The 14061-nt window shown below is 40.6% G+C and overlaps 1 protein-coding gene across 1 annotated transcript in view; it reads right to left on the minus strand.

The window, feature by feature from the left end:
* Positions 1–14061, minus strand: part of LOC139211339 (cilia- and flagella-associated protein 46) — a 51177-nt gene that overhangs the window by 16097 nt on the left and 21019 nt on the right. The window contains 21 exon segments of the mRNA XM_070841630.1: positions 880–1068; positions 2485–2682; positions 4144–4282; positions 5378–5560; positions 6195–6301; positions 6400–6600; positions 6866–7018; positions 7439–7499; positions 7579–7677; positions 8029–8177; positions 8580–8741; positions 9172–9294; positions 9386–9609; positions 10327–10459; positions 10716–10728; positions 10871–11050; positions 11166–11301; positions 11440–11512; positions 12988–13153; positions 13268–13399; positions 13773–13954. Coding sequence (XP_070697731.1) covers positions 880–1068; positions 2485–2682; positions 4144–4282; positions 5378–5560; positions 6195–6301; positions 6400–6600; positions 6866–7018; positions 7439–7499; positions 7579–7677; positions 8029–8177; positions 8580–8741; positions 9172–9294; positions 9386–9609; positions 10327–10459; positions 10716–10728; positions 10871–11050; positions 11166–11301; positions 11440–11512; positions 12988–13153; positions 13268–13399; positions 13773–13954 — 3003 coding nt within the window.

Raw genomic sequence — 14061 nt, forward strand, 5'->3', positions numbered from 1 at the left:
GTAAGCAGGAGGGGGGCTTGCTGTTCTGGTGAACAACAGGTGGTGCAGTCCTGCTCATTACTATCAAGGAGCGCATCTGCAGCCCGGACATTGAACTGTTTGCTGTTGGTCTTCGTCCACGTTGCCTGCCACAGGAGATTTCACATGTTGTTGTGGTGACTGTTTACATTCCTCCTTCTGCCAACCCAACTTCAGCGTGTGACGTCATCCACTCTTCCATAGCCCTAGTAGTACAGACTCTACACCAGAGTGCACTCACTGCTATCTCAGGTGTCTTCAGTAGTGGTCTTCAACCATGTCACCATGGCAAAGGCACTGCCCAACTTCACCCAGTACGTGAACTGTTTCACCAGAGAGGAGAGGACCCTGGACTCTGGACTCACCTGATTTACTTTTGTGTTTGAGGTTTATTCTTATTCTTTTGGAGCTGTGTGTCACAAAACGCAATTTCCCCCTGGGGATTATTAAAGGAATTCTGATTCTGATTCTGATTTCTCATGATCCTTTCATGATTTGTTTTTAATAATCTTTTTGGAAATCCATTGTAAGCCATAAAAATCTGAGTAATGCAAATGCTTGATTTAACAGATATGGGCAACAAATTTATTTGGCCCCAGACTGGGCTCCAGTGTGATTCCAAGAGATTTTGCAATTCAAAACATATGAAGCTGGAAAAATGATGTTTCCAATAGTCTGGTTTCCATTTCTAATATATTCATTATATTTCCTGATATCCCCTTGTGATTCTCTAAATAATGTATCAATTTTCAAATGAGCATTATGTGTACATTTGTATAATGTATAACTATATTTACTATTCACACACACATACACACATACACATATAGAGTACATATCAATAATGTTTGTGTTGTCTACCTGTTTGTGTGTATCCCAGAGAGCACACAGATAAATGGGGTCCTCCTGCACAGCCAGCAGTCTGAAGTACTTTCCCATCAGACTCAGGCAGCGAGCTCTGATCTCCACGTTGTCCAGGGAGAGGGAACTGACTGCAGTCAACTGGCCCAGAGCCACCTGAGCCAAGGTGCTGCCCGTACTCAGCCATTCCTGTACAACACACAAAGAGGTTAAGGTCAAACGTGGATATGGATTGCAAGCAATGTACTTACTTGTACTATGACCTGACAAATCTTTTTTTTTTTTTTTTCACAAGGAAATGCTGTTATAAAAACTGTTCAGCAGCAGCATTTTAAATAGGGAAGGAGGATTGGTGTCTGTGGAGAAAACATCAAGTAAGTAATCTCATTTTAAATGTATGACAACAAATGCTGATCCAGTGAAGCCTGAAGACAGATAAAGAGAGACAAATAGAGAAAGGAAGAGATAATGAGAAAGAGACAAGACATGGGGATATGTGTGGAAAATATCAGCTTTTTATTATCGTATCATTCATAAATACCAAAATTAGAGTTGTTCTGTGACAGAGACTTTCTGTGCTCACAGCCAAATACCCTTCTCGGCCTCCAAAACTATTAATAATAAATGAGCAATTTCCAGTTTACAGTCCTGGCTGATGCAATGGCTAACATCTTACTTAGCTTTCCAAACATGTGTTGACTAGCAGAAAGCCAATTCAGGATGGAGGAAATTTCGATGTAGTGCAACTCTGACATGACTGGAGTTTTAAAATAGTCTAATGGGTGCATTTCTGGAAATCAAATCCTTATTTTTGTTTCAAAATTGCATTATTAGGGGCAATACATGTTGTACGAGTGTACACTGTTTCGTGAACAGTGAGCAGATTTTCTTCTGCACACAACATACTATACCGAGTCCTACATAAATATTGTAAATGAAGGTAAAACACTCTCCAAACAGGTAAAATCCAGGGCATTGGTGTCCCAAATGAACACACTGGTGGGAAGCCAACTTGGAAAGATGGCTTGCAGGTGCACTACTTTGGTTATGGCAGTGAAGATAAAACACAGCTAACTGCTCTGGCATACAGCGTGGGGATGGTGAGGAGGAATGCCCTCAAAGCTAACAGAGAATCCAAATAATCTCTGGAAATTGTTGGTTAGCCACAAGAGATTTGCTTTCAAAAGTGCAATTTAGTACAAATTTGCCTTGTGCTTCTTTGCACGTTAGCATCCCCAGTGGGTTATGATACCTGCACAAAAGACTAATAATTTATCAATAATAATTTAAAGGCAATTTACATAGGATGTAATGTTTCCATCTGTTCCACCCGTCTTTTGTTGATCAGATTGATATTGCAGGTGTATCATGAATACTACAGCTCTAAAAATTGTGTTCTGTGTTGACCTAAAGCGGTCATTATAATGAAAATAAAATAATGATAACCTTTATTTATATATATTTATACATATATATATTTTAACCTTTAAAATAATATACTACTTCTCATCATAAAGAAATTGCCAGTTAATGTAATAACATAAGTTTGATTATAGCTAAATAGATATTTTATATTTGATTTGAGGTGCTTGTTCACCGTCTAACCTGCTCTATAGTGTTGGGCTCAGGTGTGCAGTGTGTAAACTCCTCCAGTGCTATCTCAGCAGAGGTCTTCCGCTCCCGGGCCAGAGCTGTGCGTTTCCCCTCAGCACAGTGCTCCTCCAGCATGGCCAGGCAGAAATGTGCAAGGGCCAGTCTCAGGCGCAGCAGCCTCCGCGTGGCTGCCAGAGACAGTCCATGACTCTGGCAAGGACAAAAGCATCAGTATAAAAAAACTAGCAAAAACAGTATGTAAAGTAAACTTAACACACCTTAAATATGCCCATCAGTATGTATTACATAAGGCATGGGCCAGACTCAAGGAACTTAGGTTGAAATGATTAAGAAAGGTTCTATTCAAATGAGCTGCCAACCTGAGATCAGGAGCACTTTCTCTTTTTAATCATAAAAAATATGTCTGCTATTAAAATGGTAATTGGAAACAATTATGTTCTAGTGGTGGGTTGAGGAGTGGGCTGTAATGATGACTTCCCAGACAAATAGCAACTTAAGACAAATGTGTGATCAGGAATTGTGAGACATTGCAAATGAGAAACTTGGGCACTGGTGAGAAAGAGACAAAAAAACACTAATTTGAACAAGATATTTGGTTGAATATGAAGCAAAAGATAGTCCGGCTCATAAGGCTGAATAAATGAGCATGATTTCAGTGATTACTGCTGTTGTCTCTTCTTTCCAATGCAGGCTGGGTGTCTCAGCTTACTAGGGCAGCAGCACCATCTGCTGCAAGCACACTGCTACATTCCCGCCTCCAGTGGCTGAGTCAAACATCCACAGAAGGTTTAATCAAAAACTTGATAGAACCAGAATTTGCAACAGGAGTGAAAGCAGCTCAATCAATCTTTGTTACATGATTCCATCAACATGTAAATCACTCAGTCTTATGCCAGTCCATCTCTGACAGTGCAGCCCTCAGATAACCTCATACTTGTAGAGCTTGTATAGTGTCTGGGTAAAATGTGATTCAGACACCCATCTGCTGTTGAGAAGAAACAGAAATACAGGCAAAGTGTGTATATATATATCAAGTGTTAAACTGTGGCGTGATATGACCAGCATTACACACATCCATAAGATATCACATGGTTATGAACCTCAGACTATGACTGTGGCACAACAGGGCCTTAATAACCTCATGCCGCAATTCAATTGTGATTCGGTCAGTTGGACACTTCAGGAAATGTGAATGTGGATAGCACAAACAAAACGTGTCTTTCTGTCATTTAGCCATAAAGAGAGCATTTCACAGGAAATCCCTTTCATCTCTCAACACTGAAAAAACATGCTCAGATACATCCAAATCAAACATTTTGTCCTCATGCACGTGTCCTTAATGGGCCACCAATTTTAGCCAGAACACAGCTTCTGAGCTCGAGCATAACAGCCAAATGCACTTTTTTTTTTTAATTACTATTATTGTAAAACCTTCTCCTCCGCCCAGTAAGTAATTTTGGGTGTTTATTTTCAGCCACGTTGTCTGCTGATCAAGAAAGTGAAGGAGAGTGGCTGTGACTGGTTAAAAGTGTGAATAATAGAAGCCAGAATGTTTCAGAGTATGAAGAGATAAAATGCCTCCCAAGATCTTGAGAGGGCATTATCATAATGAAAGATAATCTTAAAGCAACACACAGGCACTTTGTTTACCTCCTCCTGTGAGGGGAGCAGCCTCTGAGCATTCAGCACAACATGTTCCTGCTCTGTGACAGCAAGCTGCATTTGGGAGAGGCCATCAAGCAGGAAGCGCTGTTTGTCCTCTGCAGAAGTAGTGTGGGCGGCTAGGGTTCTGTAGAGCAGTGTTGTTATAGGTGGACAAAGACAGAGGAAAATCATGCATGGTTGTAGGGATGACACAACAAATGTGCTCCAGTCTAATAGAGTACTGGGCCTTATGCCCACTGCTCTCTTATCTACTGGGCCTTATCCATTTGTACAAACAGATGATTTGTGCTATTCACTAACTGTCTTGTAATTTGAATTTTACAAATAAAATTCATGAGCGGTCAGAGTTGTCATACTAGTTACAATCAGATAGTCTTTCTCTGCGGGGGAAAGAAATCCTCATTTGACCTGAAATCATATCACCATAATGTGGATTAAATATGATGAATACTTTAAGTAAAATAATTTAGGCATCATAACTAAGACACACTTAAACAGTAAAATGAATATTCTGTTCACCATATCATCATCCTTATGGCTTATCAATTTACTGAGAACTTGTTAGATTTTATCTGCATATTTTAGCACAGAGGAATATAGAGTTCAGTAGCTGTTGACTATTCTACTGTGACAGCTCCTGCATGGTCTTCCGTCCAGTTTCATCCTCTGTTGCACTGACAGTGTAACGTCACCTACTGTAGGCTGATGTATTCTTTTGTCAAGGTGTCTGTCACATCCCTCTAACCACCTCATATTAGTCATGGACAACTTTGCTTTAGACAGAGGTTTGTTTAAGCATCTACCTTCATGACAGACCATTCTCTTTCTCCTCTGTCTCACAACAGCTGCTCTAATGGTACGCCACTGACAGCTGTGTTATATGACCACGGAAACTGCTACATGTGTTCTCTTATCGTTTGCCCATTGTCAAAACAAGTGATTTTTTTCACGTTTGTCCAGTTTAGTGAATCCAACTTGGAACACTTGCATTAAAAAAGAGGCTCAGGATCAGCATTGTATATGAGTGTGGCAAGGCTGCAATAGCAGTATGAAATAACTCTTAAGTTAAACTTCTGTGTGCTGACTTTCAAGATTTAACTGTCAAACACAACCTGCATGCACAAAGTAGACTAAACATTGTATTTGTATACAATATGGTTTACACAACTTTCCATTTGTAATTACACTAGCATTTAGATCTGGAGTGCCTCTGGCTTACCTCAGACCATGTGCGTACTCTACATGAGTCTCTGCTGTGTGTTCTCTGTAGCTGAGTTTATTGAAACTGCGGGCACACGCTCTGAGTGTGTCACAGGCAGCCGTTAGCCTCTGGATAACCTCGGTGCTGAGTGTCTCTTCAGGCTCACCACCACCGAGGGCATGTATACATTCAATGGCACCTCTGGAACACAACACAAAATGTTCAATTAGATCAAGATTACGAGGATGCCCATTGATGTCACAATTTATTCAGCTAAATATTTAAAATATGATAGTTAGTGGATGTTTCAAATGCGTTATGGTTACATGCTGAAAGTAGCTTTGTTTGTTAACGCTGATGTTTTTGCCAGTAGACTTTTGTCTGAGTCAAATGTGGATTTAAGTCTATTCATGATACAATAAGACACAAGAGGGATATTTACTAAGCTTGTAGCCAATTATCACCAGGGTCACAAAGTTGGACTATTTAGTGCCTCAAAATGGTTCAAACTCTTTGTAGATATCCCCCGAATGGTGGAAAAATAATAGTTAAAGTTGATGCATGTAAGCTTAGGGAAGACATTGGAACCATTAAAATGCCTATATAAGAGTTCATAGTGCAGCCTTTAAGTGAAAGTATTAAACAGGGTCTTTGGTTTATGTGGTAATTGTGTGGCACTGGACAGGAAAACCAGTCCTTCTCGTCAGTCACTTTGTTTCAAAAGGTAAATATAGAAAATATATAAAAATCTTGATCAAAGACACTAAAAGCAATTTTCTGTTATCTAGGAAAAATTACACATTCAGTAGGTTTGACCACAGACGTTCGGGGTTACCTCATCTCTAAAGAGGCGATCAAGAATGTCAGCTCTGGAACTCGGTTTACCCGCTGCTTCATGACCAGCTTTAGAGCCCCACAGCCTTGTTTTATTATCTGATCAGCCTGTGAAAGAAACAAAGGCATGTTAGCAGAAGTATTCACCATAAAAGTAAAGTAATTGAACTTAGAGGCGTAAGAGTTAGAAGGTGGTGATTCAATACCTTGGTGTGTGCATCTTGGTCTCTCTGGCTTACAACAGCTCTGACCTTGGTGAGGGTGAGCTGGTACCAGAACTCCTCATCTCCACCCAGGGCTTGAGCTTTATCCAGCAAGATCAGAGCCTGGATGTAATTCTGCTCTTCACAAGCTAGAATGGCCAGAGTGAGCAAACTTCTGGCTGTTGCTTTCTGGTCTCCGAGCTCCTGAACAATCAAAACAAAGAGACAGTTAGTTGTAATAGAAAATTAGCAGAACTGCAGTAAATTAAGTGAGCCATTAGTGGGCTATTAGGTTATCGGTGTCACTTGTAGGCTAACTTTAGAAAATATTTGTCAGCATAGCAGAAGGGTTCAGTCTGGTATGCAAAGACAATAAAAGAAAGTTGTTTTTGAAAATTCAGTGTAAGCAAGATTGATTGATTGATTCTGTTTTACTGTCACAGTCTGACACTGCAGCCTTTCAACTCACCATGGCTGCCAAGTGGGCCTCTACCAGGAGCTGCCTGGCTGGTTCATAGAGCCCCATGCTCAGGCAAACCTCAGCTTTGTCCAGCCAGATGTCTTGAGTGCACAAAGCCGTACCCTTTCTCCTAGACGAAGCCTTTTCATCCACCTCGACTTTCTGAAAAATCACCAAGATATACTACAATTCAGCCTGTAGATTTTAATATGAAAGTCTCCCATTAACAGGCTAGAGTACTGCACATTGAGAAGGACAAGAAAAGTTAGAACCATTAATGATCATCATAAAAAAGGTTAACTCACATAAGTGACTTTAGAGTTAATACTCATTCCAGGTTTATGAGACCAGTAATTTGACTGCCATAAACCTTATATATTAATCTGGCACCACTCAAATGTTACATTATGAAAGAACTATTTATAGTATATAGTAAATTTCCTACACCAAATTAAGTCACTTGTGGGCGCTTGCCAATCATCATCTAAGAAGTAATAAAACTGGAGTAAATTAAAAGTGATTCATTTGTATTGTAATTTCTTCAACTTGTAAAGCTTTATGAATATGGAAAAGAATGCTGACCTGATTATAAGCTTTGTCAAGGCCTCTCTTCTCCCGTGAAAAAGCAATTTCTTTGTGGCACCTGCAATCATGAACGTCGTATCACAGGTCATTAAAACAACATGGACAATCAGTAAATCTTTATAGCTGAGTGGACATACCTCATTTGCTCTTGTTCTTGGATCCTACTCAGATTCAGGAGATTCTCCTGATACGGTGAATGTGTCTCCAAATCCAAGCGGCAGCAGGCCATCACAATTCTATTTAGGTGAAAAAGAGCAACAGGAAACATACAAAGTCACTACATAAAACTGAATTATTGAGAATCAACAAGATTTCCGAATGCAACAAATGGCGCCACAGGTGATGCTCATCAGTTCCCTAGTCTTCTTTGCTTGTCTAAGTTTTGACTGTTTGAATAAAGCAGCCGCAAATGACACCGTCTCAAGTGACATCACTTGAGGACATTTATTGGATTTTGCACACTTCCCGTTGGAGCCACAAAGGGCTTTAAATAACATTTGACTCATACGCAGTACTAATCCCAGAGACCTGTAAACTTTGACATGTAAAATCAAAGCAGTTCCCCTTTAATCTATCAGTGTTTTTACCTAAGTCGATAGAGGTCGGAGAGGCTCCTCCTATCTAAAAGCTCATGAGCAATGGTCTCAGCCAGGTGCAGTATGGGCAGGGTCAGGTGGTCGAGTACGAGTGAGTGAAGCTCTTTATCCAGCAGGTTGAGATAATACAGGGTTTGAGCCTACAATCAACAAACACGGGGAAAAATACAGAAATAAAAACAGTTTCTTATGGAAATACATTCAAAAACTGTACACATCAATACTAACAGAACAGGAGGTGGCACATGATGTCACCCGTTTACTCCATTTCATAATTAATCAAATCACATGACACACTTCCATCCCAGTCTGGTGGCAGTTCCATAAATTAATTATAACACATATTCAATTCAGAGTGGTGCAGTTTCAAACATTTCCACCATCTTAATTTGATCCACAAATATCAATAAAAGCACTTCCTCTTGTCCAACACATAACAGCTTCTTAGAGTGACATTGATACCAAGTCAGTGCTTCTGCTAGCTTTTGCTTTTATGTTGAAAACAAGACTGTGAAACGTGATGGAGAGGTGTTTAGCCTTGCCTGCTTTGTAATGCTGTGAGTATTGATACAGTGGGGGTTACTGTTGTTTCTGAAGATCTGCCTGGCCTGGTCAGGACAGACGTAGCAAGCCCAGTCCTTTGGGGTGGAAGGAAGAACCTGATCTAAGACAACAGGTTTAGGCCTTTCTTCTGCAGGAGGAGGCTGTTCAAACAGATCAGACTCAGTATTTATATTTTGTTGTTATTACTGGAGTGCAGTCAGCATTCTAAAATAAGCACAAATAATTTAGATTCAGTAAATATCTGCCAAGAATCTATTTACTGCCCCAATTCAATTGTATAAATAATATGCATATTTTCACTGTTGAGTCATGCAGTATCATGCAGCAAATTCAAAGAAGCTCAATTTTCATAATGAATCAAATGAACTCATTATGGACATAATAAATATATTTGATAGCATTGTCTTTTTTAATCACACAGAGAAGGGTGAACAATGGCTGACTTAACAAAGAAACAAATCAAGAACTTCAAGCCCAAAAAATAACAACCTAGTATTGTATAATACACACTCTACTATATACTGTGTAAGTCAACAAAATTCTAAATCTAATTTAGCTTATAAGACGTACATCTTTCACTTTTTTGCCTTTGCCCTTGTCTTTGCCTTTTTTGGATCCAGCAGAGGGTGGAGGCTGGGGTGGCGGACTCTTTGCAGTCTCACTGGAAATCTCACAAACTAGCGCCATGGATACCTGGAGTGACAAAGCAGCACACCTCAAACAGCATCACATCAGAAGTAATGTGCATTTAAAGAACAAATTCAAAGATGTAAAGATGCAGTACCTGCCATATTTGAAGTACAAAGCCGTAGGCTCTGAGCAGGTTAAGCTGGCGCTCAGGTGACGTCCTGTCTGTCATGACAGCGAGCAGAGTGTGTGCTTGTACCAAGCTGTCAAGGCGTCGCACCTCCTTCAGATTAGACAAACTTTGGGTGAATAACGAACCCTGGACTCCTACCAGGGACTCGCATTTCACTGAGCTCAAATCCCTCTTTTTGGACTCGTCCTCTAGAGGAAAGATATACATGTAACATTTAGTGTGACAAAGAATTCAAAAGGATTCAAGACTGATATGAACAATAACCTGTCAGTACAATTGAACGGTATCATTAACACATCTTTTAAGAATGGCAAATAAAGACAATAATACAGAGACACATATTCTTATAATTACCTTAACTTTTCTTATTTGAGAGCTCAGTTTCTCTCTCCCAGCAGGAGACTAAAAAGACTTCTCACAGCAGTCTTTAATAGTTGCTATGCTATTCACTTTGGGTAGCCACATGGGACTTTGAGAAATCTGTGTCTTTGTCTGAGCAGTTCCCTTTTCTCTGTACAATATGTACTTGTTATGTACACAGGGTAACAATTGAAATTAAAGAACAAACAGTGAAGAGCATTGCTGATGCAACTATCAAAAAGCTGTGGCATGGCCCTTTGCTGAATCATATAGAGCAGATGTTATCCCTTTGGACTAACACAGTGTAAAACTTCAGGGATTCACTAAAATAAAAGGCTCACGTGTTCATGCGCAACCACTAACACACAAACTGAATTCATATGGGAAAGGACCCCTGAGAAATCTGTGTTTCATCCCCATGTGTGTGCCTCAAGAGCAAATCTGTTACCTTTTCATCTAAATTTAACAGTACCATACAAAAAACTGACTTGTAATTCACACAGTTATTCATGACATGATGAACAAGATGAGTTTATATGTTGTACCTGCTTCTTCTGCCTGCTCAGTTTCCACTTGCAGAAGGATGTCTATGGCCAACTGAACCTGGTGCTGGGCATCGGCTCTGGGGAAGTTGTGACAGTACAGCCACTCTCCAAACTCCAGCAGAAGGCTGACCTTCTGCCACTTCGTCTCCACACTCTGTTCACAAGTGATCATCACAAACACAAAAGCCAATCAAACATCTTCTCAAAGATGGGAACAGTCCTTTGTGTGGCCTGGAGCATGTGGTGAACTGACGCCTTTGGATGGTGTAACAGATGCCATTCATCCTCTGCTCCAAGGAGGCTCTCATTCTCTGCTCCAGGCCATAAACAGCGACACTGGCAAACACAGTTGTAATGACAGGCTGGCTCCACATGATGGTGATAGAGACTTTATTACAAATGCTGCCTTTGCTCAGTGTAAAAAGACTATCCAGGAAATAAAATGATGAACTTCATGACTCTGATTCTGACATAACCTGCATGGATCTACTGCTGTATAAGGTTTGAGCAATTATGTAAAAGTGTTGCCAGAGGTATTACCAACAGTGAGGCGATGGCTTTCTGGTAGCAGCTCAGCTGTTGAGTTATACTGCCAGCACACAGTGCCACCTGGTGCCACATCAATGAACAGCACTGCTCTCCTTCGTCTTGTAACTTCTGCATGTCCATCAGCACACTTTCCTCCAGTCGTGCTTTAACCAGTATTCTGTATTTGAGCAGAGGTCTGGCAAAACACAGAGGACAATAAGATTTCATTTCACGTGCCCTTCAGATTTGTTCCCATGTAACAAATTCCAACCAGGTTTCCCACTGTGTTTTTTTTTTTTTTTTTTACTCACAGCCGGTGCCTGGTGCGAGGCATGTCCCTGATAGCTTCATTCAGCAGCTGCAGAGCACTTTTCCAGTCTGTTTTATCAATGTGAACTTGGAGCAACAAACTGTAAATGGCTGCTCTCAGGGTTAGGTCCTCTTCAACTACTCACAGAGGCACATACATATATACAAAGCAAACCAATCAGACTCATAAAAAAGCAAAACCAGAATACAAAGCAATTTGCAAGGGGTACAGCCTACCATGCATTCAAAAAGAAGTTTCACAGTTGAACCACTCACTTGTTGCTTCATGTTTAGAACTCACAAGAGGGAGTGTTGTCAAGGTCAGCAAGCCTCTCACTTTGCCCTGTTTCTGACATAGAAAGAGAAGAGATTGATACTTAAGTCGCTACAAGTGTGATAGGGGATAGCTGGTTGTAGTGGTGGATGGCTGGTGGTACTTAAAGCTCCCTGATGTACAGTAAAAGATAAATTGTTATCTGACCTTGTCCTGTATATGACCTTGCCCCCTTATCTGTAAATCCCCTTCCACACACAGAGCCTGCAGCATTACTGGGATAGGCTTAGGTTTACAGAAAGATTTCACATCATGTCTGTTGGGATGTATCAGACAGACACACTTTTTTCCCTACTTATTGTGGGTTGCTGCGCTGTTAAAGAACAGAACAAAACAGAACACCAAAGGTGAAGATCATTCTGAATTCTCACACAAGCTGCCTTTAATTATGAAGTTATTTTGCAGTTGAATGTTTATCCTCCTGGCTGGATTGCTGTACACAGGCAGCACGGAGGAGATGTTTTTTCACACTTGAGCACACCGACAACTTCTCCCCTGTAGCACCCTCAAGAAAATGCTTCATCAATTTTATAATCAATAAAAGATAACTGAGCAAGTTTCAAAACTGTGCCACCTATTTCACAAACTAGTAAACACACTAAGGCTGTAGGGGAAAAAAAGGAAATAGCTTTGGTAGCCTAATGTTTCAGTGCATGTCACATGGCCACATAATCACAACTGTTGCCAGTTCAAATCCACCAAGAGACCTTTGCTGAATATCACACCGACTCCCTCCCATTTCCTGTTTGCCCTTTCTCTGTACTGTCCGCCAAAGGTAAGATAAAGAGATGAGACGTCATTTGCTTTCTGTAGCTGACATTTCCCATAACAGAGGGCCAGACTCTCTGTTTCTGTGGTTTCTCTTGTTGCTTTGCTGTTTTCTGCTCCTGCTTACGAGTTAAGATGCACCACTAAAATGCTCAGTTGTTAAACATCATAGAAATGCACAAAGGTAATTGTGTGTTATCCAATACTTAAGCCAGTGGTTCAATAACAGATTCAGTGAAGGAAACATTTAGTATCTGTACAATGAATTAATGCTGCCATACATGTTGTACCCTTCATTTGAAATATCTCAAATATTTACATGCACTTACACTTAAATATCGTGCATACATTTTGTAATTTCTGTAATGTTTGTCTTTGTTAATCATTGTTTGATGTTTATCTGGAGGGTCATTTTGTATGTTGCTGTATATTGTCACTTTCACTATATCTACAATGCATTGTCTGTTGTCTGTTATGTTGGCCATTTGGAGACATGGGAGGGTCTAAGCTTCATAGACATGCCATCATAGGATGTGGTTATGGTGTTGCTCACATTAAAACTTAGAGGACATTTGATGTAAATCTTACTTGGAGCTGACTTATTATCCTAAAAAAAACAACTTCTGGCTCCTGCTTACACATGACAACAACATCAACAAGAACAATGGATGGAAATATAGATTGAAGTGAATGATGTGAATTTGATGAAGAAGATTGCATACATTCGCATGTTTAGTGTTGGTGTGACCCAAAGCAAGCAGAATCTTCTTCAGGGGCTCTTGGAGGTACCATCTTTCCTCGGGCATCTGTGTCAGGGGAAGACAAGTGTTCCAGTAATGCCTGGCAGCTGCAACACACAACGCTGGATTCTCTGCCTTTTCTGCATAGCTATGGACAAGAGAAATGGAAAACCAGAGACCAGATAAAGAGAATATCTTTAAGAATAGTTTGTAACTGCCCAAGAAATCAGCCATATTGTCATAGTGTGACTGTATATTGCACCTGACACTGGACAGAAGAACCTTCATAGCCTCTCTGTAAGTGTGTCGATCTCCACTGGACTCATGGACTAAACTCAAACCCCTCAAACAAGCGGCACTGCTCAGCATCTCTTTCACCGCAGACAGGCCATACCTAAGGACGTGAAGAAATGTATTGCTTCAATGATTACGTTCAATGTCAATCGATCAGGAAAAATGTAAAACTGGCATAACACAAAAAAATCTGAAAATTTGCAATCACAAGCAAAAATGGAAAGCAATGTCTCATTTAGATCAACTGCAACACTCCTGAATATGCACAAGATGTCATCTGCACCTCAGAGAGCTTTGGAGGCGAAAATCTCAAACACTCCAACCACCTACGTATGGTGCTTTCCATAATGGAGCACACACATTTATATCATGTGCTGTTTCTTTTGTCCATCTTTAAGAATTAAGGATCTACACAGATATGTCTAAGATTATCTCATCGTTTAAATACATTTTAATCAGTCACACACACTTACAAAACACAGGGCATAGTGTTGAGGCTCTTTGCTGCTGCTTCTTCCAGCTGCAGAGCGCTCTTGGTACAGCACAACACCAAGTGGTGGTCTTTGGCATGGTGGCAGAAGGCAGCCAGCTGGCACCACACCTGCAACTCCACCACAGCATCAGTCCAGCTGCATTCAGACGCCATGCTCACCAGCTTTAGGTGAGGAGAGAGAAGAGGGAAGGGGAGGGAAATGAGAGGTGGTGAGGGAAAAGAAAAGGAGGAAAGGCGGGTGTAGGAAAAGAGGGGAGACAAGCAAGCAG

The sequence above is a fragment of the Pempheris klunzingeri genome, chromosome 12 (assembly GCF_042242105.1).
Source record: "Pempheris klunzingeri isolate RE-2024b chromosome 12, fPemKlu1.hap1, whole genome shotgun sequence".
NCBI classification, from domain to species: domain Eukaryota; kingdom Metazoa; phylum Chordata; class Actinopteri; order Acropomatiformes; family Pempheridae; genus Pempheris; species Pempheris klunzingeri.